The sequence below is a fragment of the Balaenoptera borealis genome (genome assembly GCF_965194805.1).
Source record: "Balaenoptera borealis genome assembly, chromosome: 10".
NCBI classification, from domain to species: Eukaryota; Metazoa; Chordata; class Mammalia; order Artiodactyla; family Balaenopteridae; genus Balaenoptera; species Balaenoptera borealis.
In genome coordinates, this window is record NC_138874.1 from 57,148,352 (window position 1) to 57,174,371 (window position 26,020).

Here is a 26,020-nt window from a genome sequence, read left to right on the forward strand (position 1 = left end):
GGAGGGGCAGGCTGCCTTACTGCAGCCCCAGGCCAGGCGGAAGAGGGGGAGGAGGGGGAGGAGGAGGGATGGGAAGGATGGCTCAGCCGGAGCCATGCCCTGCTCTCCTGCCCCCACCTGCCAGAGGCCTTCCACGTGGACATGGACTCGGGCCTGGTGACCACAAAGCGGCCACTGCAGTCCTATGAGAGGTTCAACCTGACCGTGGTGGCCACGGATGGCGGACAGCCCCCACTCTGGGGCACCACCATGCTCCTGGTGGAGGTCATCGACGTCAACGACAACCGCCCTGTCTTTGTGCGCCCACCCAACGGCACCATCCTCCACATCAGAGAGGTACTGCTGTCCCCCGGGGCCTCCTGCTACCTACACCCCCTTCCAGGATTCAGCCCGCTTCTCCATCCTGCAGTCATCCTGCAGTCTGAGAGGGTAAAGGGGCCCCCACTGCAAAACCAGGGAAACTGAGGCCAGAGTAGGGAACGGGCCAGCTCAGTGCCACACAGGGCAGTACTGAAGTCGTTAGTAAGAAGGGCTGGGCCAGCAGAAGCTCTTGGATTCACATCAGACTCTATCGCTTACCAGCCAAATGACCTCGAGCAAGTAACTTCTCTGAGTCTGTTTTTTCATCTGCAAAGTGGGACTTATAATAGTAGATGCCCCATCTCTTGCTCCTAAATGTCTGCCAAGAAGGACAGTCTCCCCGCAAGTCACTTCCCCTATACTTGTCTCAAAATAAACACATAGCCCCTTCCGTCTGTCTGTTGTTTCTGCTGATACCAGTGTGTAGACAGCCTGGGACTTGAGGATGAGCATCAAAATAAGAAACAAGGGGAAGTGGCTGAGCTTCTGACTATCTCCAATTCTTCTTTCATGCCTTGCTCTCAATTGTCTTGTAAAGATGGGGAAGTACTCCTTTGACTCCTGCCCTTCCCCTCCTTCCTCTCAGCACCCAAGCCCAAAATGCTCCTTGGTAGAATACTTGGGGTGTCTCCCACTTGTTCTTTGCTCCCCAAACTTCAGCATGTCTCCACATCTCAGAATGTCAGTGTTAAGTCCTTGCTGTCACTCTATCTCCTCTTTGAGGTCCCACAAGAGAAATTTCTCCCAGAGCTGAGCTCTAGGAAACTCTATGCTTTTACCTTGTGATTTGCCCTTTCCTGTGTCTACTGCAATGATGCAGTGGCCCTCTTTGCTTTGCCCACTAGGGAGCTCATAGTGGTCAGTCCACCGTGAATGATGTTGCAGGGACTTAGCACACACGCCTTATCTCCCATCCCTCAGTTTCCATCTTCCTGCCAACCATTTTTTTCTTTACCCTGATTTTTTTTAACTTATTTACTCTTATTATTGTGTATACATTCTTGTAAGCTGCCTCAAATCTTTTTTTGTAGAGTGAGGCAGGGTATCAATTAACAATAATCTAGTTCTTTTGCATGCCAAAGCCCCCCTTTTACTTAGTTTTTTCCCTTCAAGGGGTCCCTATTTTGAAAGATTCATGTCTCCCAAACAACCAGCATTTGTTAAGTAATTATCTCTGTCATCCCACTTTCTGTCAATTAGATGTAACTGCCATTTGGAGTTTCTGATTGTCGTGATCAATGAGATAAACAGTGAAACCATGCTGAGCTGAAAATTTTTGAACTAAAAGCAAAGAAACTTGTTTTTTTCTTGTGCCCTTGGCAGCCTTTTCATGGGTCAATGTCTGACGTAAATTGGGTTTTTTGATATCTCAGACTTAACTCAAAGAACTCGGGGGGCTGAGGCACAGAGAGGTGAAGTGACATGTCTAGGTCACGTGGTGATTTAGTAACAGATTAGCATGCACGTGTCCAGTCTCTAGCCACCATGTCATACCATGTCACCCTCCCTGCATGCCCCCCATTTTCAGGTACCCCATTGGGTGGATGGTGTTGTTTGGGGATACCTAGAACTCCTGTGATTGGGGTAGCAGAGAGCAAGGCAGACCTGGGAACAGAGGGTGGCTGTGGCCTCAGCTTTGGGATTCCCCTTCTGTCTTCTAAACCTCAGCATGCAGTGGGATCGGAGGGATGGGATAGCCCCTGGAAGGGTGTCATCCTGAGAGAGTCTGCAGCATGGTGGATCCCAGGCTGGACTTTCAGTGGGCAGTGGCCTTAGCTGGGGGTGGGGTGAAGGGATGTTCTGGCAGGTGCTCAGACTCCGGGAGCATCCAGCCAAGCAGACAGGCGTTTCCTAAGGATGCTAGGTGGCGAGGACATTCTGATAGGGGAGGAGAAAGAACAAGAGCTCCATCGGGTCTGGGAGCTGGGATGCTCTCAAGATGCCCCAGGAGCCTCCCTCCCGTGCCCCCTGCAGGAGATCCCACTGCACTCCAACGTGTATGAGGTCTATGCCACAGACAAGGACGAGGGCCTCAATGGGGCCGTGCGCTACAGCTTCCTGAAGACAACAGGCAACCGGGACTGGGAGTACTTCACCATCGACCCAATCAGCGGGCTCATCCAGACCGCGCAGCGCCTGGACCGAGAGAAGCAGGCAGTGTACAGCGTAAGGGGGTGGGGCCTGGCACGAGGGGTGGGGCCCAGTGTGAGGGGCGGGGCCAAAGAAGAGACTGCTCTGGGCACAGGACCACCATGTCCCCACCAAGAATGTCTGCGAGGGTAGTGACCTGTCCTCTGGGGATGCCTGCCTGGGGCCCTTCCTCTGACTGCACTTCTCCGCTCCCCCAGCTCATCCTGGTGGCCAGCGACTTGGGCCAGCCGGTGCCTTATGAGACTATGCAGCCGCTGCAGGTGGCCCTGGAGGACATCGATGACAACGAACCCCTCTTCGTGAGGCCTCCGGTGAGCTCACCCATCCCCCGCACTGGTCACACCCACACAGGGACTCACCTGCCTGCAAGCACACGTGTACACACTTTCCTGTGCCGTAGACACACGTGGTTACACGTGGAAACTGCACAGCACTTCACAGAACAAATATTTATTGAGCAGCTACTATGTCAAGGCACTATCCAGCAGTCAAAAAAGCAGACAAAAATGCCTGACTCGTGGAGCTGACATTCCCATGTTTGTATATGCGCTCACACAAGAAGCCTGAAAATCAGTTCTGCTTTAGTGAGCTGGGGCTGAACCTCTTCATGTGGACTCAGACTCTCTAACTTGGTGGTTTTTTCTTCTTGTGTGCACCTAGGATGTAATGTTCCCTGGAGACTGTGTGTGTGTGTGTGTGTGAGAGAGAGAGAGAGAGAGAGAGAGACAGAGAGAGAGAGCGCACTCAAGCTCATGCCCTCCTCATTCAAACATCCATCTAAGTGCTGGGAGACTTCAGAGAATGTGCCAAGCCCAGCCCTGCCCTCATGGCGGATGTCAGGATGTCACGGGTGACACTCCCTGAGGGCAGAGCTGGAGTGTCTCCGGCCCAGCCCTTGCTCCCTTGAGGTTACAGCAATTTCTCTCACCCCACAAGGCCTGGGCAAAAAACTCCCTCAGCACCCACAAAAACACTGCCTAGGGCCCTCTGGCAGGAGCCAGAAGCTCAGGCCTTCCCTTGGCCTCCCATGACCTCCCTCTCCCCCTGCAGAAAGGCAGCCCCCAGTACCAGTTGATGACAGTGCCCGAGCACTCACCACCTGGCACCCTCGTGGGCAACGTGACAGGCGCTGTGGACGCAGACGAGGGCCCCAACGCCATCGTGTACTACTTCATCGCAGGTGAGGCCTGATGGGGCTAGTGCCTACCTACCCTGGGGCTGGAGATGACCCAAATATGCCCCCGCCCTGCCCCTCACGCTGTGCCATGGTCCCCCCCCTCAGCCGGCGACGAAGAGAAGAACTTCCAGCTGCAGCCCGACGGGCGTCTGCTGGTGCTGCGGGACCTGGACCGGGAGCGCGAAGCTGTCTTCTCCTTCATCGTCAAGGCCTCGAGCAATCGCAGCTGGACACCTCCCCGTGGGCGCTCCCCAGGCCTGGACCTGGTCACTGACCTCACCCTACAGGAAGTGCGTGTCGTGCTGGAGGACATCAACGACCAGCCACCACGCTTCACCAAGGCTGAGTACACTGCAGGTGCAGGGACCAGAGCCTGGGCCTGGGGTGTGGGATGGCCTCTGCTCTGCCGCTTACACCCGCCTGCCCATTCCTGCAGGAGTGGCCACCGACGCTAAAGTGGGCTCAGAGTTGATCCAGGTGCTGGCCCTGGATGCAGATATTGGCAACAACAGCCTCGTCTTCTACAGCATCCTGGCCATCCACTACTTCCGGGCCCTTGCCAATGACTCTGAGGATGTGGGCCATGTCTTCACGATGGGTAGGGGCTCCAGCCACTTCATGGACTATCGTCTGGAGGAGATATGGTCTGTAGGGTTACCCCAGGGTATAGGTGGCTGGCCAGCCAACCAGCCGTGTCAGTCCTTCCATTCACCCACCCACCCATCCATCCATCCTTCAGCCAGCCAGCCATTATCTGTTAATCCTTTCATTCATCCACCTATCTTTTGATCTGTTCTCTAATCCATCTATCCATCTCTACATCTACCCAACCACTTTCTTCTCTTCTTTCTTCTTCCCGTCTCCTCATCCATCCATCCACCCACCCACCCACTGAACAATCCATCAATCCACCCACCCATTCATCTGTCCACCCATCCATCCATCCTCTCATTCATCCATCTGCCCACCCATCTACCCATTTGTCCAACCATCCATCCATCCATCCTCCCTTTCTCCTTTCCATATATCCACCTATCTTTCCGTTTGTGCACCTCACCCTCGCCTGCATCAGGCATTGTGCTAGGTAGGCACTGGGGAGCCAGAATTCTCCCCAAGTGTACAAAGCACACTTGTATGTAAAAGTATGCATGTTTGCTTGTGAATTTGCCTGTGTGGATAGCTGAGCATCTCTTTGTTAGGTTCTAGAACGTGTCCCAGTGGGTGTCACATTACCACACCTCCAGCTCCAGCCCCTTCCCTGCTCTTCTCTGCCCACAGCAATCAATCCAGCCTCCTTGGCCTGGCTTTCAAGGCTCACCAGGTCTTCTTCCTAATCCCTCTTTCTGGTTTCACAGCCCCTTACTACCCTTAAGGGCACTGTGCCCACCCAGGCTGAACTGCTCACCATCCCTTCAGCCTGCTCCACACCATCCTCCCCCGGCCTTCTCCTGGAATACCACCCTGACCTTCAACTCTGCCTTCAGATATGCTCCCGATAACCACCCTTTGAAGACTAGTTCATGTGTTGCCGCCTCCAGTCACACAACCAGACACCATCCCTTTGTCCTCTGAGTTCCCACTGCTCTTATCTTAATAAGCATAGAGAGGCTTGCTAAAGGTCACAAAGCTAGAAAGTGGCAGATTTTGAACCCAGGTCTACTGTCTTTTAAGAGAAGACTATGCTGTACCACTGCTGGTCATTTCTCAGCTATGGTTGTGGAATTACGAAGCACATGGGTATATGTAAGAGACAGAGAGATGATACTGAGGGAACTCAGAAGTGTTCTATAGCATCCCAGCATGGGACAGCAGAGTCCCAAACTTGTCCAAGTTGTGTTTTAATATGCAGCATGTTTAAATAAAAACTTAGAATTCTCCAGAAAAAGTTCACCACCCCTGGGCTTTCCCTACAGGGAGTGTGGATGGCATCCTGCGCACCTTCGACCTCTTCATGGCCTACAGCCCTGGCTACTTTGTAGTGGACATTGTGGCCCGGGACCTGGCAGGTCACAATGACACAGCCGTCATTGGCATCTACATCCTGAGGGATGACCAGCGGGTCAAGATCGTCATTAATGAGATCCCCGACCGCGTGCGTGGCTTCGAGGAGGAGTTCATCCGCCTGCTCTCCAACATCACCGGTGCCATCGTCAACACTGATGACGTGCAGGTACCCCATGGAACCCACCCTGGGTCTACGGGCAGTGGAGGGAGAAGGGGGACCAGGCCGCAGGGACAGGGCATTGCAGAGAGGTCAGGGGTATGAAAGGGATCAGTCATTTCCTAGATGCATGGCCTTGGGAAAGTCCTTCCGAGTCTCTGGGTCTCAGTTTCCTCATCTGTAAAATGGGAGCTAATAGTAGTGCCTGGTTCAGTGACTGGCATCGAGCTTGGTCCCTGGTGAGCATTCAGTAGTGATGGGTTTACTGGCAGGGTAGGGCAGGAGAGGCTGCTAGAAGAGGCGCCCATCCCATCCCTTGCTCCTGCCGCACACCCCATGATGCCCCTTCTTGCCTAGTTCCACGTGGACAAGAAGGGTCGGGTGAACTTCGCACAGACAGAGCTGCTTATCCACGTGGTGAACCGCGAAACCAACCGTATCCTGGACGTGGACCGGTGGGTGGGCGTCTGTGCTCAGCCTGTCTTTCGGTCTGCCTCCCTGCCCTGGAAGTCAGAGAGGGGACCCACTATGGAGGCACGGATAACGCCATCAGGCCTGCTGTATGGGGACTCTAACCCAGACGTGGGCAGGGCGGGTAGAGAGAACACAGTCTGGGTGTATGAGCAGAGCTCCACCCCCCTGAGCCTTACTCTCCCCATGTGTGAAATGGGAGTATTACAGCAATTGTGAGCATCAGCCAGGAGCTTGTGTGAAGGGATGGTAAACCCTGTAAGATACAAAGCTATCCGAGCTGGGTGGGCCTTAATCTTGCAAGGCTTCGTCGGGGGTGAATGTGGGGGCAGGCTGGCCTGAGTGGGACGGGCTCTCGTGGAACGGCGGAGGATGGGAGCTGAGGCCCCTGCCCCTCGCCCAGGGTGATCCAGATGATCGATGAAAACAAGGAGCAGCTGAGGAATCTATTCCGGAACTACAATGTCCTAGACGTGCAGCCCGCCATCTCTGTCCGGCTGCCCGATGACATGTCCGCCCTGCAGGTACCCCTGGTGACACCACCCCCACCATCCCCTTGTTGCCCTGGGTGCTCTCAGCCACTCATCCCTGGTCCTGCTGCCCTAGATGGCGATCATCGTCCTGGCCATTCTCCTCTTCCTGGCTGCCATGCTCTTCATCCTCATGAACTGGTACTACAGGACCGTGTGAGTGACCCCTACGTGCCCTGCCTTTTGAGATAGGCTGACCAGCCCCGCTGCTGGGACAGTCACGGAGGCAGGCAGGGCCATCAGGCCCTGAGACGCCAGCCCAGCCGCAGCCTCCTTCACCAGCCCCTCTGCTTCTTTCCAGACACAAGAGGAAGCTCAAAGCCATCGTGGCTGGCTCGGCAGGTCAGAGGGCTGTGATGGGTGGGGAGGTGGGAGGGCACGAGGGGCCCCTGAGGGCCTAGGGTGACAGCCCAGGCCCCATAGGGCTGGCTCAGGCCCAGCTCCCCAGCCCCAGCAGGGTCTACCCTCCCCTCACGCCCCAACCCTTCTCCTGCAGGGAATCGCGGCTTCGTTGACATCATGGACATGCCCAACACCAACAAGTATTCCTTTGACGGGTGAGTGAGAAGTGGTGTCCCTGAACCCTTGTCCCTGAACCCTGCCGGGTGCACTTTGGGGAGACCCACCCAGGACCCAGCTGCGGTGGAGAAGTCCCCGCTGCCTCTCAAGCACTGAGGGCATCATGGACTGGCTGAAACCTGGGGTGTGGGCGCCCCCTGCTGGGCCGGGTACCCCTCTCTCTCCACCGAGTTGGGCTCCCCACCCTGACTGGGTCCCAAGTTCCAGGGGGCGTAGGCTTTGGGCATCGGATACAGGGCGAGGCCTCTGCACCAAAGCTGATCCAGATGGACACACTGTCCTGGTTCTAGCAGGATCCTGAGGCGGGAGGACGCACCCACGGGTACCACAGGCAAGGGCCCTGCTTCTCAAGGCCCTGAAGCCCCAGTCCTGTGAAAAGCACAACTACGGCCCAGGAACCGGGGTGGAGGGGGGGGTTTTAGGGGCGAGGCTTCAAGGGCATCTGTCCACTCGAGCCTGCCTTCCTCACCCTCCCGTCAACCCCACTCCCCACCTGCAGGGCCAACCCCGTGTGGCTGGATCCTTTCTGCCGGAACCTGGAGCTGGCTGCCCAGGCAGAGCATGAGGATGACCTGCCGGAGAACCTGAGTGAGATCGCCGACCTGTGGAGCAGCCCTACCCGCACCCATGTGAGCCCAGGCCTGGGCCGGGGCAGGGATGGGGTGTGGACAGTCAGGAGGGACAGGGTGGAGGTAGCGTACGGTCTTTGCCATCGCTGGCCAAGGAGCTGGGTGGCTGGGGGGAACCGGTCCACTGCCCTGCACGCGCTGGGCACGCGCGCTGTCTACCTCAGCTCCAGCTAACGCGCCCCCCTCTCCCCAGGGAACTTTTGGGCGTGAACCAGCAGCAGTCAAGCCTGATGATGACCGGTACCTGCGGGCGGCCATCCAGGAGTATGACAACATTGCCAAGCTGGGCCAGATCATCCGGGAGGGGCCCATCAAGGTGAGCCCTCCTTGCAGCTCCTGCACCCAGACCCCTGGCTGAGCTCGGACTTACTCCAGAGGATGCAGGGAGCGGGGAGGATCCTGGGAAACAGCTTTCTCCACCTCTAGGGACTTAGCTAGACCTGCCCTCCACGGGGACAAGAACACCAAGGCAGAGAGGGGCCAGGGCCCCTGGCTGATAAGGAGCTGCTTCAGCCTGCAGTGTCCCGGAGGCCGGGACTCTGAGATACAAGCCCACGTGGGTTCTGGCTGGCCGCTGTCACCAGGCTCTGCTCTCAGTCCTCTACCCTAGGATCAGACAGCCTGTACATCCTACACTCCCCGAGTGCCTTCCATCACCCCCACCCGAGTTATGGGAGTGAGTGATGGGCGGGGCAGGCAGGGGAGGGCCTTGGTTGGGGGTTAACCCTTTCCCTCCCCCAGGGCTCGCTGCTGAAGGTGGTCCTGGAGGATTACCTGCGGCTCAAAAAGCTCTTTGCACAGCGGATGGTGCAAAAAGCCTCCTCCTGCCACTCCTCCATCTCCGAGGTAGCGGGTGGGCCGGGAGCTGTGTGCTGTGCCCCAGCCCTGGGGGTGCTGTCTCTCTCTCTTGTTCATCCTCCTCGGAGTCTCGAGATCAGCAGCTAGGGCCCAAGACTGCACTGGGCGGGGGTTCAGAGACTCAGACAGCGGGCTCTGCTTCTGCTATCTGGCCTCCACAGCGGGCTTCCCCAGGGGTGTGTGGGTGCTGAGGCAGTGTTTCTTAGATTTGACGTGCCCCAAGAAGATACCTTTGAGAGGTGATGTCATTTTAAGAAAGTGGCTGTAGGGTCAAATAGATATCCATATTTATTTGCCTGCGGTGATACGTCAACACTTTAGAAAGCCAGACTTTATCTAAAAACCCAGATTTGGCCAGCTGAACAGCTCCACACAGGACAAAAGCGCCATTTGTGAGTCTCTGCTCTACCTTACTAATCCCCTCCAGCTTCAACTGTGGACACTTCCCAGCTGGCCACAGTTAGGAGTTGATCCTGCTTAAGGCCAACGTGGTAACAAATCCAGATTCCACAACTGCAGTCACAGGGTCTTTATAGATCAAAGTGAATACAGGAGATATGAAAGATTCTCATAGGAAGCCCGTGCTCTGGAGAACGCATCTGTAGCACCAGAAGTATCCATGGCTCCCCTTTGTATCCAGTTTGAGAAACACTGTCACAGGCCGCACAGACCTGCTGCGGCACGAGCTCAGGGTTCCTCGTGTGCAGCAGGGAGGCAACAGGCCCACAGCAGGTGGGACTCGGGGCCATCCACCTGCTCAGGGCCTGGCCCTGCCCTGAACACGTGGGGGTCCCGGCCTCTTGCAGCTGATCCAGACTGAGCTGGAAGAGGAGCCGGGGGAGTGCAGCCCCGGCCAGGGCAGCCTGCACTTCTGCCACAAGCCGCCTACGGAGCTCAAAGGGCCAGACGGGGTCCACGTGATGCACGGCAGCACGGGCACACTGCTGGCCACCGACCTCAACAGCCTGCCCGAAGATGACCAGAAGGGCCTGGGCCGCTCACTGGAGACGCTGACCACCGCCGAGGCCAGCGCCTTCGAGCGCAACGCCCGCACCGAGTCCGCCAAATCCACGCCCCTGCACAAGCTTCGCGACGTGATCATGGAGAGCCCCCTGGAGATCACAGAGCTATGACTAGATGGGGGGAGCCCGACGGGTATGAGCAGCCCAACCCCACCCCTCCCGGGGCAAGAGCAGGGGCAGGACCTCCGGGCAGGGGGAGGGGCCCTCCCCCCGCAGCTCTGGGCGCGCAGCCTTGGGTTGGCCCAGCAGCAGGGCCCACGTCAGCTGCTCAGATTCCGCTTTTGCCAGACGCTCATTCGGCATCTGATCTCTACCTTCATAAAATTTGTTATTTTTTTAAGAAAACCAAACAGAAATGGTGAGTATCTAAGAACGAGGTAAGGAGGGTCACCGAGAGCCCAGGAGTCTGAGGATCATCTCAGCCCAGGCTGAGCTGAAAGAGGCCAAGCCGGCCCTCTTCCCCTCCCGCCCCGCCTCACGGCACAGGAGTCCAGCACCGGGGAGGGAGCCCAGAGCAGGCATACCCTGCCTGGCCTTGACTCTCTGACTCCAGTTCAAGTCCCAGTGCATTTCTGCCACATCCCTGGCCAGACATCCAGGTGGGGGCAGTGAGTAATCCCTGCTTCCCCACACAGACGTGGTCAATGTCAGCCAACGGCATTCTCTCCATTGCACTGGCTTTCCAAACGTGCCGGGCTCATAAAACGACTGATGTTCCCTTGGGTTTTGAATATAGAGTGTTCGTGTGTATTCCTTTTTTAAATTAAGTTATTCCCTCCATATTCTCCCCTTGGTTTTGTTCAACTGATACGCACTGAACGTTTCTGGAATGGTCTGAATTAAAAAAAAAAAAAAGCAAGTGACAAGGAACCGGCAAGTCACTCTGGCTCTGGTAAACTACCCATGGGGCTGGGCCGGGGGGTTGGGGGATAAGTACAGGGCAGCTCTGGACCCACCTTTGGGGGCACTTCCCTGACCACTTGCCCACTGCTGGCCCCAGGTCCGTCAGGGAGGACCAGATGGCATTTATCTTTCTCTGGCCAAACGGGGCCATAGGACTGCTGGGCACTTACAGGTTCACGGCCTCGGAGCTCATCAGCAGCCAAACTCTTCTGGCTGAGGTGTCACAGAAACATTCGGCCTCTGGTTGACAGACTTTATTGTTAAATCACAGAAATTTTAGTGCAAAACAAACAAAAAAATCGGTAAGTAAGTTCATTTAATAGCAACTGCACATCTTGCTGTCTGTCTGTCTCCTGGCAACTGGAAGTAGAGGAGAAGATGCAGCCAAACGGGAGAGAAGGCAGGGCGACAGCTGAGGCCCCAGGCCAGCAGCCCCTCTACCTGGAAGCCAGAGGCTTAGGAGCTTGTCATCCACATTTATTTGCAGGTCAAAAAGACCATCTGCAAGGAGGGGGTCAGAGGGAAGGGGGCTGTGCTGCCCAGAGCAACGGGGGCGCTGGGCAGCAGGGTGGACACAAGAGCAGGCATGACGCAGTCACCACTGTCCACACACACAAAAGCAGGCCCCCCAGGACCTCCACAAAGAGCTAGCAGGTTACATTCAGGCAGATTTTTTCCCCTCCCACCCCAAACCACAGAACTCCAAACAAACAAATAGGGCATCAACCAGGAAAGACAGGAAACCCGAATCAAAGGCTGACCCAAGGGTAGCGAGCCCGGCCCCACCAGGTCTCTTGAACAGCTACTTCCAGCAGCTCTATTACAGTGAGAACCACATTGTTTGTTTGTTTAAAAAGCCTAGTAATTATTCTGAGTCTCTCATCTTTCATATAAAACTGCCTTTGTCTGTCTGGCAGTCAGCAGGCCCACGAAGAGGGAAGGTCCCTCCTTAGAGCAGGCCTCCAGAGGCCTCAGCACCCAAGGCCTATCCAGGAGGACGGACAACCTCAGTCAAGAGGCTCTGGCTCATGCCCACAGCCCGAGCCCCCTCTCCTCCTCCGGGTAACCACTATGCAGGGACAGACTCAAAAGACCTCCAGTGTACGGTATGTCGGCATCCATCTAGCAGAGAGGAAAGGGACACTGAAGCAGCTACGCCAGCGGCATGCTGACAGCAATGCTAAGATGAGGGCGAGAAGAAAGGGACTGAGGGAGAGGGGTCCTATTATTTTTATAACAACAAAGCCAACAGATCTGTGTGTTCGTTCCCCCAGACACACAAGCAGGAAAAGATGCTGCAGTTTCTCTAAGACGGACCGTGCCTTCTAGTTCCACACGTGACGTTTGCAATGCTCGACAGCCTGACAGGAGAGAGGAAACAGTTTAGTCTGCAGGTGACAAACCCTACCCCTGGCCCATTAGCGCATCAGCCGGCACCCAAAAATGGGACCCGCTATCCTGTCCCAGATCAGCCGGGATGGCACCAGATGCTAAAGACCTGGGACAGCATCTCATTTAAACTCGGGGATAGTAGGTGGCTATGAGTTTCGGGGACTCATAAGGCAAGAGTCCAGAGCAGTGGATGAACAGCACCCCTACAGGTAGGACCCAGGACCCCCTTCCTCTGGTTACACACCCGAGCCCCTCCATCGAGGCCCCCAAGGCAGAACTCCTCACCCAAGAGTCAGAGGTATACACCAGCTCAGGCCAGCTCAGAAACGGGCCCGGGTACCCAGGAGGGCGACAGAAATCCACTCCACCACTGACCGTGCTACAGGGTGAGGGTGCTGGGGCAAGGGGCTCGGCAGGGTGGGCCTCCCCATCCTCCCTGCAGCGGCCCTGACGCCGGCTCACTGGTCATGAAGAACCCCCACGAGGAAGCAGAAGAAGCACAAAAAGGAACATTAACTAACAGAGGCTGAGCCGAAACATCCCCACCCAGGAACGCAGCATGGGTCACCCAGCAGTAGCTGCCCAGCCAGGAGCCAACTCCCAGGCCGTTCAAGAAGAGCTCCGCTGAGCCCTGGGTGAAGATTCAGGCCGGGCGCCAGCCGGGGCAAGAGTGACCCAAGAGGCATGAGGCCTTGTGCAAGAATCCGATGGGCTTTGTGCAATCCCTCGGGTGACCTCATGCAAATCTGACCCTGTCACCAGGGGACTGAAGGCAAAAGCAAGAAAGTGGAAGCAAAGAACACTGAAGAACGTCCACTGCCACTGCTCCCTCCTCAAAGACAAGAATGCAGTGAGCCCGGCTTTTGCTGGTGGCCGTAAGTAAGCCTAACTGCCCCTCTGGGCCTCAGTCCTCCCCAAAGACAGGGTACAGCTGACTGCCCAGGAGCCTGTTGGAGCAGATTCTCCCTCGAGCTGCCTGCCTGGCGGGGGGGCCTGGGCAGCAGTTACTGAGCTACTCACGTTGCACAGGGCTGCCGACTCCATGTTCTGGCACCAGTAGCTCGGGCCCCAGACACACTTCTCAGTTCCCAAAAGAGGCTTACGGGCTGAGGGACAGGCTCCAATTTTCTATAAGGTCAAAAGAAAGAAGGTGGAAGAATTAGATCGTCTTTTCAGCTAATCCTTTTCAAAACTGAGATGATTATCAGCTTCTAGAAGCAGCTAGAATCAGAGCTCTAATAAGCACTTTCCAGAGAAGGCAGGGTTGCTGAGTAAAGTGGTGGGGCCTGGACGCCTGGCTCTCCCACACACCACCCCAGACTCTGACCCTGGCCCCGAATCTCAGAGGAACCCTTCCAGGGTCCATGCAGCACCTCCCTCCCAGGTCACACCGCTCAGGAACCCATACCGGCCCAACGCCACTTACCAGGCACACAAAGACAGGGTCCATCACGTCCACCAGGATTTCTATCAGCACGGGCTCGTACTCCGTCACAAACTGATCACACTGTTAGGGAAACAGCAATGTGGGTCTAGGTGGGCCCAAGCAGAGTGCAGGGCCCTGGCCATGCTCTTCTAACCAGAATTCCTGGCCTTCCCAGCCCAGTGGGCCCAGGGCCTCCCTGCCTGCCCAGGTGACACACCTACCCACACCTGCTCATGTTCTTTTCCCCCTAGTGGCTCCACTGGAGCCAACAGAGCACCTTTAAGAAAATCTGAGTGGACTCCATGCCAGAGGCAGAAATGGCTGCTTCTCCCTCAAAACTTCAACCAGCAGCACACTCAGTGAGCTACCCAGCTCCTGCATGCCCCAAGCAGGTTCTGACATTCTGGCCGAAAGCAGCCCACAGCGTACCTGCTTCTGGTACGGGTCAGGCAATAAGCTGCAGCCTTTCTCGAAGGCAGCAAGGATCTCCTCCTTTGTGCTGTTTTTCTCCAGGCTGCGGTCCAAATAGGCCACCAGCTTCTTGCACACCTCACAGAAGCCACCGTCCTTCCGCGGCATCACGTGTGCTACGCAAGAGAGAGAGCACAGGCTCAGTGCTGGCAAGGCCCTCCCTAAGCCAAGAGGGGCCGGCCAGCCTCCCGCGCGCTGGGCTCACCGGTCAGTGCAGGCAGCCCCCGGCTGGCGCAGAGATGCAGCATGCTGCACACCAGCTCAGGGCTCGCCTCCTGCAGGAGGATCGACAGGATGGCGCTGCCGTAAGTGTCCACCACCTCCTGGCACTCCTGGGATAAGGACGTGGGCAGCTTCGAGCACACGCTGTCCAAAGCATGAATTATTTCTTCCTGAAACACAAGAAGAGAGGCTCATGTGAGAAGAGGGGAGGCTGCATGGGGTGGGAGAGACTCTGAAAATGCTGATGTGACCAGGGAGCCGACCAACAGCAAGGTGCCGTTTTCTCCCCCAAAGGCTAGACCTACAGAGCAGGGCAAAGAGGCTGCCTCCGGCTCCGGCCCCAGCCCCGAGGGATCCGCTGCTGGGAAGTGGTGGTTCCGACTCCCAGGCTGGTGTCTCATACCCACAAGGGCCAAACCCAGCTCTCGGGCTGGGTCCTCCCACCAGGCCATTCTGGCTCCAGGGCCAGGAGCGCTTCCCTCTGCGATGGCAGCATTTCCCGAAATCCACGTACCTCGGTCCTGTTGTTGTCAATCAGCTTGACCACCTCCTTCACCACGTACTCGCACACCTCACAGTAAATATCAGCCTTCGCTGGGACCGGATCCTTCTGCTGAAGGGGCAGAAGAATACTAACACTGAGGGCCTCACCTCACTCCTGGGTCCTGCTCCTCTAAAGGAGTGGGGCAGAGGCCAGGACGGGCTAGCGTCACACAAAGGCCACTTCCTGCTGCGTTCAGAATGGGGTGTGGCTTCCTCCCAGTGCCCAGCCCCAGACCCTGCTGCTCCTATACGGTGGGAAACCCATCCCTTTCCCCAATCCTCTACCACCACCCCAAAACCAGGAACAGAAGCACTGAAACTGTCCCCCAACCCCAAAGAGCTGTCGTTCAATGTCCGTTTGGTTACAATCACCTCATCATTCAGCGTTCATTTTGGGGAGGTGAACGGGGGAGCAGGAACAGAGAGGATTCACTGTTTGTCAGTCTACTGTCTCTAGAAGACAGCGTTTTAAACATGTTTCAGGTCTGCTCTTGCGTTTCAAGTCTCAGCGCCTGAGATTGCTTTTCCAGAGCCTACCTTTGATAAAACAGTACTGTTGAACATAATTTTCTGTGACAGTGGCAACATTCTCTGGCCGTGCCATGCAATACAGCAGCCGCTAGCCACATGAGTCTACTACTAAGCACCTGAAATGTGGCTAGTGTAACCGAGGAACTGAATGTTGTTTTTTTTTTTTTAATTTAAGTATCATCACATGTGGCTAGAGTACAAGCTATAACTCTCCATCTTCTCCAGCCACTAATGCAGTCAGCAAGATGGGCCAGAGCCTCTGAGCGTCTCGCCTGGACAAAAGGGCAGCAGCAGTGCTTCCCTGACTCTGCCAGACACAACCCTTGTGTGGTCCACGCAGTACACGTGCCGAGAGCAGACAACAGGAGGAGACGAGACAGCTAAAGGTCAAGTGACACTGACATGGGAAGTTCTGGAACAAGAAGTGCACACAAGTGCCACGTGATAAGACATCACATGGCTGGGCGCCTGTTCTGGGAACATCAAGTTTGTACCACGGCTACAGCATGGGGAAGGAGGTGGGCAAGGCCACAGAAAGCATATTGGAAAGGTTCGGTTGGAGCTGGGCACTGAAAAATGATTTCGAATGGTGTGCTAAAAACGTAGACTTGATCCCATGAGCACTAGGGTTTATAACCAAGGAAATAAATGTACGAGGGTAGAGGTGCTGCATCAATTTAGGGGATACTGTAAACTAATGGTCTCAAACTCAAATACCTTTAAAAGCCAAGCAGGGAACCAAAAGAGTGTGTGCCTTGTAGGGTGTGACAATGTGGAGTGGCAGGGCATCATAAACCAATGGCACCAGGTACCTTTCTGGGCTCCACCAGCTCCAGGGCAGGGATGACGTTCTCCGAGACCACCTTGGCAGGCACCAGAGTCTTCATGGGCATCTCCTTCACCTCGTCACAGAACCCAACCAGCCCACAAATCTCCTTGGGTTGCTAAAAAGAGCACAGAAGCAGCAGTGAGAGGCAGGCCCAAACCCACCACCCCGTGTCCCACGCTCTACACACAAAGTCGGGGTGCTGGAGGAACATCCTAGACCCAGTGTCAAAGCTGATTGCCCCCCAGACAGGCAAAGATTCCACATTAAATCTAAAGGGGCTTGTGCAAATGCAGATGTACCAGTTTCACATGGGGAAGGAGGCCATGCAAAGCTTTGAAGAGTGATCAGACAGAACCACTATCTGCTCCAGCCAGGGAGCACCCAGGGAAGCAAAACTCCTGGCACCTTTCAAGGGCAATCGAATCAACTCCAAGGACACCTGGTCTGTTCTAGAACCTGTTTTTCAGTTGAGCTGGCTCGCCCTCAGGAGGAAGTAATAAGCTACATGTTCCTTCTAGAGGAAGAACTACGATGCCCGTAAACTAACAGAAAGCCAAATGTGTTTGTTAGAAATAAAACCACACCAGATCTTTCAGTAGCAGGACCATTTAAAATGATGCATTAAGGGGAAATATTGGCTTTTTAAAAAACCACATTCTACGTTCACAATTGCACACACACACAGTACACAAGAAAACCCAGTCTCCCCATGTCATGAATCTTTTCAAGTCACAAGGTCTCCAGATTGATCCCCTTTCCCCTCCAGACACCAAACCACAGAAGAACTAGATAGTTTGGACAACATCTTGACCATTTCACTACGACAATGGCCAAGAGCAAGTAAAGTATACACACTTTGGTATACTTTGTAAAACAAATGCAACTAGCTCTGGCCTGATGGCATTTGCTCCCACCAGCAAACCATAAAGCAGCGGGAACAGGATTGCTAAAACGGGCCCTGTTAAGGGGAAAGAGTAGCTCATGGCTATGGTTCATCTTTTAATACGCAAAAGGCTCTAAAATTAAATAAGGCTGGAGAAGTCTGAAAAGTATATCCTAGAAGTATCCTATCTCTGGCAGGCTTTAAGAACAGGCAAAAATCAGAAAGGGGTTGAAGATACAGCAAGCTTTTTAGAAAAAGGACAAAGATCAGGAGGTGCGGCTGCTTTGTCTCAGATCAGCTTTGCTGTACTAGCTCCTTGAGGAGGCCTAGGTGAAAACTGAAATATTTCAACCAAAGTCCTCTCCTATTAGACTTCACAATACCTTTGAAAATCTTTAATTCTAAAAACGGATGCCAGTACTCACAGGAGGGCAGTGCTCAGTACAACCCCGAAAGGGCACTAGCGCGGTAAGTCTAGTCTGGGGGCTCGGTCCCCATGTTTTGCCACCAGTGGCCTGGCTCTTGAGTTGTCTTCGTGTGGCTCCAGAACCCAAAGGACCCCGTCACCCAGAGGGGCAGAAGTCATAATCAAGAGACTGTTTCCAGTTCTCTGGATCCAACAGACAGGGGAACAGCCTGCTCGCTATCTGCAAATGACTTGCTCATGCAGCAGAAGCATTTCTGGGGCAACGAAAAACACGACCAATGACACGCAACGCTCTCCTGAATCATGACAGAAACAAGGTGTCCCACTGAAGCTGGGCCTGCACTGAAGGAAGCTGAGGCCACCGATGGTTCCCCACCACACTGGTGGCCTGCACGTGGCTGGCTAGGCGCTGATTCCGACCAGAGTGCAAGGCTCTGCGGGCTTCATCTGCTGGGCCCCCTGAAGGGCAAGTGAGGCCCCTGACCCCTCCCAGTGCTGAATCACACAGGAGAGATGCAGAAGCTCCCTTGCCAGCCAAGTTATTAACACAGAGAGGGAGCCTGCCTTTCACAACCTTTCCTTGTATCTGTCAGAGCTGATGATGCCGTACAAAAAAAAGATGAGCAAAATTAACAACAAGCAGCAGCAGACCACTACTACAAGCAAATTCCCAGCACATACCTGATCCTGCTGTTGAACAAAAAAACAGGAAATCGGAGATGAAAATAAGAGAAAGGAAAGGACACAACAGTTAAGAAAAAATTAAAACAACAATAATCAAGCAGTTAACCAGGTATAAGGATGTCTGTCACCAGAAGTTTAGGTGAAATGCCCTTCCAGTCACCTATCAGCAACCTACCTTGTTCCTACTATTGCATGCACATGGGGACCCTGAAAGCTACTCTCTCTTTCAAGGGTCAGACCATGCTGCCCCCAGCCTGTTGGTGCACCATCCCCATGTCCCTAACACGCCACGGCAAAACACTGAGCAGCAGGTCCCCAGAAAACACGTTATGAGGGGCTTTGCTTGCTCAGAAGCCAAGCCCACCACGCCTGCAAGCCCCTCACCTCAGAATGGTGACGAGCAGCCGGGAACAGGACACAGGGCTGCTCAAATCAGGGGCGTGTGTCAGAATATCAAATACACCCGGAGGGGTCAGGGATCCCCAGCCCAGGTCTCAGGGCAATCTGCCCTCAGGTGGCCACATGCCAGCCTGGAAGGCTGGTTTGACAATGCAGGCATACCTCATTTTATTGAGCTTCACAGATTTTACAAATTGAAGGTCTGTCGCAACCCTGCTTCAAGCAAGTCTATTGGCCTCCATTGTTCCAACAGCATTTCCTCACTGCATGTTTCTGTGTCACATTTTGGTAATTCTCACAATATTTCAACTTTTTATCATTACTAGTTTGTTATGGTGAGCTGTGTGATCGGTGACCTTTGATATTACTACTATGACTCACTGAAGGCTTAGATGATGGTTAATGGTTTTTAGCAATAAAGTATTTTTTAATTAAGGTATGTACATTGTTTCTTTAGACCTAATGCTACTGCACACGTAACAGACCACAGTGTGGTATACACATAACTTTTATATGACTGGGAAGCCAAAAAATTCGTTTGACTCACTGTATTGTGATATTCACTGTACTGCAGTGGTCTGAAACCAAACCTGCAGTATCTTCGAGGTAAGCCTGTGTATTAAAAGCCCTGCCCTTTGACTCAGCAATTCCAGTCTTAGTTACCTATCTCAAGGGAAAAAACAGGGATGTGCATGTGTATCTATTTGGCCCTAAGGAGAACAAACTCAAGGACTGTAGGCCAATCTCAACATAGTTAGGAAGTCAGCATGACAGAGGAAAAAAAGGACAACTCACCCCTCACCCACTGCAGATTAGATCTCAGGAGGCCAATGCATCTTCCCCATGTAAGGATGCCTTCAGACCTCCCTGCTCTGTACAGTTTGCTGCATGGATCTAGCTGGCTTCACTGTGCTTTCTGGATATTTTCTACCTCTAATCATGAAGGAATGCCCCTACCACCTGGATGCATCAGAAGCAAGTGCAGGAGTTACGGGCTCAAGCAGCAGCTACAGCTAACACTGCTGCAGAGTGCAGGACCAACTCTGGGAGGCGGATGTTCCCCCCTCAGAACTCAGGCTGGAAGAGAGCAATCCTCAGGCCTGGCCTAGCTACGGAGCAGACTATTCCCAAGGGTCCCAGAATGAAAGCCAGATACTAGAAATCTGATGGCCAGCTCACATATGCACCGGCAAACAAACCGCCAGGAAGCCAGCAGGGCAGTCCCGGGGGTCAGCCTGCTTCAGCCTTTCCCCTACCTGGGGAAGGCAAGGGGGAGGTACTGAGTTCCAGGTGGACAGTCTGTGCTGGTCAAAGGGCTCATTTTGGCCCAATTCAGTACTCAAAGGTAAAAGGGAAACTAAACCATATAATTTTCAAAATCCTAGAAATCACAGTTTGAGACAAAGAAAAATGCTCACAAGGAGCTTCGCCTGCCACCTACCATATGCATCACCATTTGGATAGCAATTTCCGAATACTGGTTGATATAGTTCTTGCACTAGGGAGAGAGAAGAAGACTGTTAGTGAAACTCATTGCTACAACAACACACCAAAAACCCACCCTTTCCAACAGTGTCAATAGGTGAGTACCAAGCCAGTTTCCAAGAGTGGAATCATCAATGTCTGCTCTGGGCAAGTCTCAATAAGATAAAAAATGGCAATTTGGTTACTCCATACCTTACAGGAAAACATGTGTGCAAAAGTGTTCTGAAAATGTTTTCCAAAGGCCCTTAGAGATGAGGTCCTCCAATCTCCTTTCATGGCCCATACTTTCCCCGAGGTCACACGGCAACTACTTAGTGGCAATTTAGAGTGAGTGTGGCTACAAGATAACACTGCTGATCGATCCGAGATTACTTTTCAAATCCCTTCACACATTCTTGGACAGGATTATAAAGTTTAAATCCAGTATAATCCAGTTAAGTTATAATGATTTTCATAAAAATCTAGGTATTTCCTGCAGACCCTATCTGGTCATGACTGGGGAGTCTCTATACGTGAGAAAACTGAGCGTGATATGACAGCCCTCAGAGAGGTTAACCTGGGGAAGCCAACTGACATAGCAAATATACCAAGGTACTTCAATGAGGCTAAAAGATTCACAGGCTTTAAAGAAAGTTAAGTCAACAGAAAGGAACCCTTAGCTCCCAGAGCCAGCCATTCCCACCCAGAAAGGCTGCTCTAGATCCCAGACCCACGGACTTCTTACAGCTGGCCTCCCCACATCCAGTCCTGCAGAAGTTTATTAGTGGTCGGGTACTAAATGGCATTTTGGTTTTAAACATCAATCTCATGAGTGTGGGTAATGGGAACAGGGTCCAAGACATAAACCCCCCACGGGGCTAATGAAGAGTTTCTGAGCCTGGAGGACCAACATTCACCAAAGTAAGGAAGGCATCCCGGGTGAGCCTCTTACAAGCCAGGCGCGTGGCTTCCCCTGGGCAACCACCCTGCTGGCGGCGGGGACAGCACACCTAGAATTATGAATAGACAACAGCCAGGCCTGAGAACCGGAACAGGGTTCTAAGTGGTTCTACTGTTGTTTCTTAAAGTTGTGGTGATGGACTTCCCTGGTGGCGCAGTGGTTAAGAATCCGCCTGCCAATGCAGGGGACACGGGTTCGAGCCCTGGTCCGGGAAGATTCCACATACTGCAGAGCAACTAAGCCCGTGCACCACAACTACTGAGCCTGTGCCCTAGAGCCCGCGAGCCACAACTACTGAGCCCATGTGCCACAACTACTGAAGCCCATGCACCTAGAGCCCGTGCTCCACAACAAGAGAAGCCACTGCAATGAGAAGCCCGTGTGCCGCAATGAAGAGTAACCCTTGCTCGCCACAACTAGAGAAAGCCCGCGTGCAGCAACAAAGACACAATGCAGCCAAAAATAAATTAATTAATTTATAAAAAAAAAAAAAAAGTTGTGGTGACTGCGAGAAAAAAAAAAAAAAAAGTGGTCTCCTTCTCCTTCCACTCTTTTGTCCCAGGAGTTCTGTTACATATCCAAACTCAATTAACCAACCAAGTATTTAAGTACCCACCACATATCTGGCTGCTTTCCGGGAACAGGGAATTGTTTGAACATCTCTTCCTCAAAGCCCTTAGGCTGCAACTTAAAGTGGTACCCCAGGAAGTGAACTTTTCTTGGCTCCCCCACTCCTGTCTCCACAGCCCAGCTCCCTGGCCCAGAACATCCTGTGATGCACGAGGTGAGGCTCACCATGTCGGCCATGCCAGGCCCCAGGCGGTCGCACTCCTCCTTGGCATGGTCCACCAAGGCCTCGACAAAGGTGGAGTTGGTCCTCACAGCATTCTGGACGTCAGTCACCATCTGAATGCAGTCCTGGCAAACGTCCCCTTCAGCCTAGAGAGACAGGGGCAGTTGGTCTGTAAACACTGCATATTCCTAAAAATAGCTAAGCGTTCAGATTCCGACATGCTCGTAACTGCAGCACCAGGGCTGAGTCCCTGAACTGTTCCTAATGTGTTTTTACAGGCTCTAAAGGGACTGACAGGTTTAAAATCAAGTGGGCATTGATTATAGTAAAGCTTAACGGGAAGGGGGAACAATCTTTGCGTCTGTTAGATATCCCGGTTCTTCAGAACCTCCATGGCACAACCATCTGAAGGGTGGGTTGTGGAACTGCAGAATCAAGTAAAGGAATAAGGCCCCAGTTTGAGAGCTGTACGCACATGCCGGCCCCGTTTTGTGTCGCAGCTCAAACCCAACCAAAGACGGGGCCCCGGGAGGCCAGGCCCACTGCCTACCTTGCGCTGGGGCTTGCTGTGGGGCCCGTCCTGAGGGTAGAGGAGGAGGGGGACGTTGGCCATGAAGGGAGCCACCACCTCAGCCATATCCAGTTCCGGGATCTGATTGGACTCGAGCTGGTTCTGGTGATTCAGCTCTGCCAGGTGCTTCTGAAGAGACTCGCACAGGTTGAGAGCGGAGCACACCTCCCCGGGATGGCTCTGGCGGGAAAGAGGCACAAGTGGAAATCCTCTCCCCAGAAGGAAACAGGCCACCTGGTGCCTTCGAATTCTCCCTTTCCTCATCTCCTGGCTTGACTCACGTGCGCACGCCCAGCTAACAGCCATCTCAAACTAAACCGCCCAACCTGCTCGGCCGGCCGCACGGCTCCATTATAACAAATGGCTCCACCACCATCCTCCCGGAGGTGCCAGCCACAAACCTGGAAGACATGCCTAACTCCTCCCCTCCACCAGCAAGTCCCGTCCGTTTATCCACTAAGACCACGTGCAGCTGTCCGCCTCCACCGTCCCCACCAGATCTCACACCTGACCGTCCTGCCAGCTTCCCCTCTTGCAACTCCCAATTGGTGGGACCCAGACCAGACCAACCCCTTTGAAAAAGGATCATCTCACTTCTTCCCGTGAAACCCTCCAAGACCTCCCCGCTGCACTGGCAGTCCTGAAACACAGACTGAAAGGTCTTGCGTGATGTGACCCCTGCTTTCCTCACCAAAACCTTGGTCCCATCTCAGGACACTCCTGCCCCACTGGAGGTTTTTAGGGTCCTTCCGAATTCCACAAACCTGGTTCCTTGTTCCTTGCTGAAAACCCAACCTCTGGCACATGGTTTATGCATAACAGATACTTACTGAATGAAAGTCAAGCATCCTTGTAGCTGACATGAGTTATCAAATCAGCACCTGTAACTGTTATACCAGTTTACATCCCTTCACTAATTCTATGAGTTCCCATTTCCCATACCCTCTCCAACCCTTGAACGTTACAAGCAGAGTGGTCTGCTGTGCCAAAGCCATTTTGAACGAAAACTGTGTAAAAGATCTGTTGACAAAATCTCAGTCTATGAACGGACTTTCCATTTTAGTCACTGTAATCTGGTCTGGAACCTCCCCTGGGCCCCAGAGGTGCCTTGAAGGAAGAGTCTATCTATTCTCCATCACGTACCATTTGTCCTTTAATCATGTCCAGGATGACCGGGAGGTAGGAGTCGACGATCTCCTTGCAGGAGGCAGACATGTTCGGCTTAGGCAGCCAGTCACAGGTCCTCTCCAAGTACACAAGGATCTCTTGCTAGAGAGGACAGAGGCAAGGGTCGGACCAGGATGGACTTCTTCTCCACAAATGGGCTGAAAGCAAGAGGCCCTCCACAACTCGAGAAACGTGAAGGCTAGAAACAGTGGCCCTCGGGGAAGAGGACCTGGGAGAGGGCTAGTGTGGAGCCGTGGCCCTGCCAGGTCAGTGAGGCAAAAAGCAGACGCGAGCACTATTCAAAACGAAGACCCTCTGACCTGCGGTCTCACTGGCACAGGGAATTCTGAGCAGAAATCACCAAAAATGGACCTAAAGGTTAACAGCACGTGATAAAAATCCCAGTCAACCTCGGGCATTTGACGCCTGGCCCAGGAGTCAGCAAACTAGGGCCCGCGGCCTGCTTTTGTACAGCCTGTGGCTAAGAATGGTTCTTACATTTTTAAAGGATGGGGGTGGGGGACATTACATGACAGAAGCAGTCTGTGGCCCGCAGGACAGTATTACCGACCTGAGCCTAGACCATTATTCCTCGCTGGACGCCCTCAGTCACAGCTCTGTACGGAACCGATGCACGTGGCCACACGGCCACCGCTCACACGCAGTCACACACCCTGGTGGCGGCTCACCTCAGTGGCGTTGTCTTTCAACATGTCACCGGCTGCAGTGATGACGTCCTTGCATATGTCGCAGGGAAGGGATTTCTAAGAGGCAGGAACACGAGGGAGAGAGATCTGTATTTGCAGGACATAACTCACACCGCACACAGCTGAAAGCTGCCACGGCCTTTTTCCTGTTTCATCTAACCATGGCCATCTCTGACACACTGGCACATCCTCGTCCCCCAACCTAGATGAGAAGCACCGGACACCGCGGGGGAGGCTTAGATGTGACTGATCACACTACTCTGTGCTTCTACGGGATAGAAACCCTTTTCCTGTACCCTCTACCCCTCAGCGCCTTGCTCAGTGCACACGGCACAGGCTACGTTTCACATTCATGCTCACAACAGCTCTGTGAAGAAACTGAGGCTCAAAAATCAGCTGGAACTCAGGGCAGCAGAAATCAGAGAAAATCGGTAATGTGATGGAACATCACAGAGTTAAGAGGGTGCGGGCAGTGAAACAAGGCCCAGTCAGACCTCTGCGCATTCCCACCAGCACTGCTGCCGGCACTCTGTCTGCCTTCCACCTCCTGGGCAGTGCTGTGTGCCAGTGGAGGCCACACGTCACCACTGCAGAGCTCAGAGACACGACACGAAGTCTTCTAGACAAGCCTGGCATCCCTACATGGCCCAGGACCACGGAAATTCTAGCCAGTCCTCAAAGCTCTTGGGGCGCTCCCTTCTTTATGTCAACCAATTTTCAACCCATGAAGAAGGAACTAACACATCTGGGTGAGATTAAGGAACACCTGTGAATTTAGCTGCATTTAGAGAAACCGCCTTGAACCTTTGGACCTAATCAGGCTAATACTGTGCATGGGGCCACTCAGGTTACATATGCCTTTTTTTAGTGTCGTGAATTTATGATATCATGAATTTGTGCACGATGCCCGAGAGGTTCCGGTATCCACAAGACTGTCCTGTCAAGAGAGAAAGATCTAAACTCCCCCCATGATACGTTAAACTTCAAAAGAGGAAGCAGTATTAAAAACAAGATCAGAAGCAAATTAGAAACCAAATCTGAAAGTAATTTTGGCCACAGAGAGTGGTTTAAGACAGTGAATTCAGAACCTAAAAGAGCAGTGTTATTGAATTAATTCTTCTTCTCTTACTGAAGGAGTACTAGTGGCCACCGACAAGTTTTAGACCTCAAGCTCCACACAGTCAAACCTGCCTTGCACCACAGGCTGAAGCACATCCCAGAGCAAACAAAGAGCACTTCCTGTAGTCGGCTGGCCCGGCCAGCAGCGCTTGGGCGTCTCCCAAGAGGACTCAGGTTGTGTGGAGTATGCACTTGAGGTTTGTCATCTTAAGAGTATTCCCCACATTAAGGTGCTATATTTACCACTGTTTAGATGAAAAATCAGTGGCATCTTTTCCAGTTTGGCTATAGTTGGAAATAAAATTTTAGATAGCTCCCAAGCTCTAGGGTCTGAATCAGTGATCTGCCTGTTTAAAAGAGAAAAATACCAAAAAAGGGGGAAAGGATTTCAAAAGCTTAGCATCTACTTTGAGTGAGTGACCAAGGACAGAACTGCACCCGCGTGCCCAGTCCTGGGAATGGGAGCTGCACCTGCCGGTCCCTTACGTGGGGTGGAGAGGTGGGAGCTGCATCTGGAGGGCAGCATGGGGCACACGGTGGAGGACCGGCAGGACCTCGCCCTATCTGTGCCACCAGGACACTGGGCGGCC

At 53.6% G+C, this 26,020-nt stretch overlaps 2 protein-coding genes across 5 annotated transcripts in view; one reads left to right on the forward strand and one right to left on the reverse strand.

Annotated features, from left to right (window-relative positions):
* Window positions 1-11,259, forward strand: part of CDH23 (cadherin related 23) — a gene marked incomplete at its 5' end in the record, with an annotated part of 434,991 nt that extends 423,732 nt beyond the window's left edge. For 2 of the 3 annotated variants that reach the window (XM_082407239.1, XM_082407238.1), the window contains 15 exons: window positions 125-336; window positions 2,335-2,526; window positions 2,709-2,822; window positions 3,562-3,691; window positions 3,794-4,045; window positions 4,125-4,286; window positions 5,602-5,858; window positions 6,207-6,304; window positions 6,724-6,844; window positions 6,927-7,006; window positions 7,152-7,192; window positions 7,347-7,407; window positions 7,929-8,058; window positions 8,252-8,374; window positions 9,723-11,259. In XM_082407239.1, the coding sequence (XP_082263365.1) occupies window positions 125-336; window positions 2,335-2,526; window positions 2,709-2,822; window positions 3,562-3,691; window positions 3,794-4,045; window positions 4,125-4,286; window positions 5,602-5,858; window positions 6,207-6,304; window positions 6,724-6,844; window positions 6,927-7,006; window positions 7,152-7,192; window positions 7,347-7,407; window positions 7,929-8,058; window positions 8,252-8,374; window positions 9,723-10,049 (2,300 nt within the window). In that variant the 3' untranslated portion in view covers window positions 10,050-11,259. Of the gene's footprint in view, window positions 1-124; window positions 337-2,334; window positions 2,527-2,708; window positions 2,823-3,561; window positions 3,692-3,793; window positions 4,046-4,124; window positions 4,287-5,601; window positions 5,859-6,206; window positions 6,305-6,723; window positions 6,845-6,926; window positions 7,007-7,151; window positions 7,193-7,346; window positions 7,408-7,928; window positions 8,059-8,251; window positions 8,375-8,799; window positions 8,905-9,722 lie in introns of all 3 variants that reach the window. The other variant, XM_082407240.1, reaches the window with a different exon arrangement.
* Window positions 11,081-26,020, reverse strand: part of PSAP (prosaposin) — a 32,308-nt gene continuing 17,368 nt past the window's right edge. Inside the window, exons 3-14 of one of the 2 annotated variants that reach the window (XM_082407242.1) lie at window positions 24,294-24,368; window positions 23,581-23,706; window positions 22,417-22,617; window positions 21,869-22,012; window positions 20,090-20,146; window positions 16,239-16,370; window positions 14,867-14,962; window positions 14,336-14,522; window positions 14,089-14,246; window positions 13,660-13,740; window positions 13,254-13,361; window positions 11,081-12,202 (exon numbers count right to left, since the gene is read on the reverse strand). In XM_082407242.1, coding sequence (XP_082263368.1) covers window positions 12,167-12,202; window positions 13,254-13,361; window positions 13,660-13,740; window positions 14,089-14,246; window positions 14,336-14,522; window positions 14,867-14,962; window positions 16,239-16,370; window positions 20,090-20,146; window positions 21,869-22,012; window positions 22,417-22,617; window positions 23,581-23,706; window positions 24,294-24,368 — 1,401 coding nt within the window. In that variant the 3' untranslated portion in view covers window positions 11,081-12,166. Of the gene's footprint in view, window positions 12,203-13,253; window positions 13,362-13,659; window positions 13,741-14,088; window positions 14,247-14,335; window positions 14,523-14,866; window positions 14,966-16,238; window positions 16,371-20,089; window positions 20,147-21,868; window positions 22,013-22,416; window positions 22,618-23,580; window positions 23,707-24,293; window positions 24,369-26,020 lie in introns of both variants that reach the window. The other variant, XM_082407241.1, reaches the window with a different exon arrangement.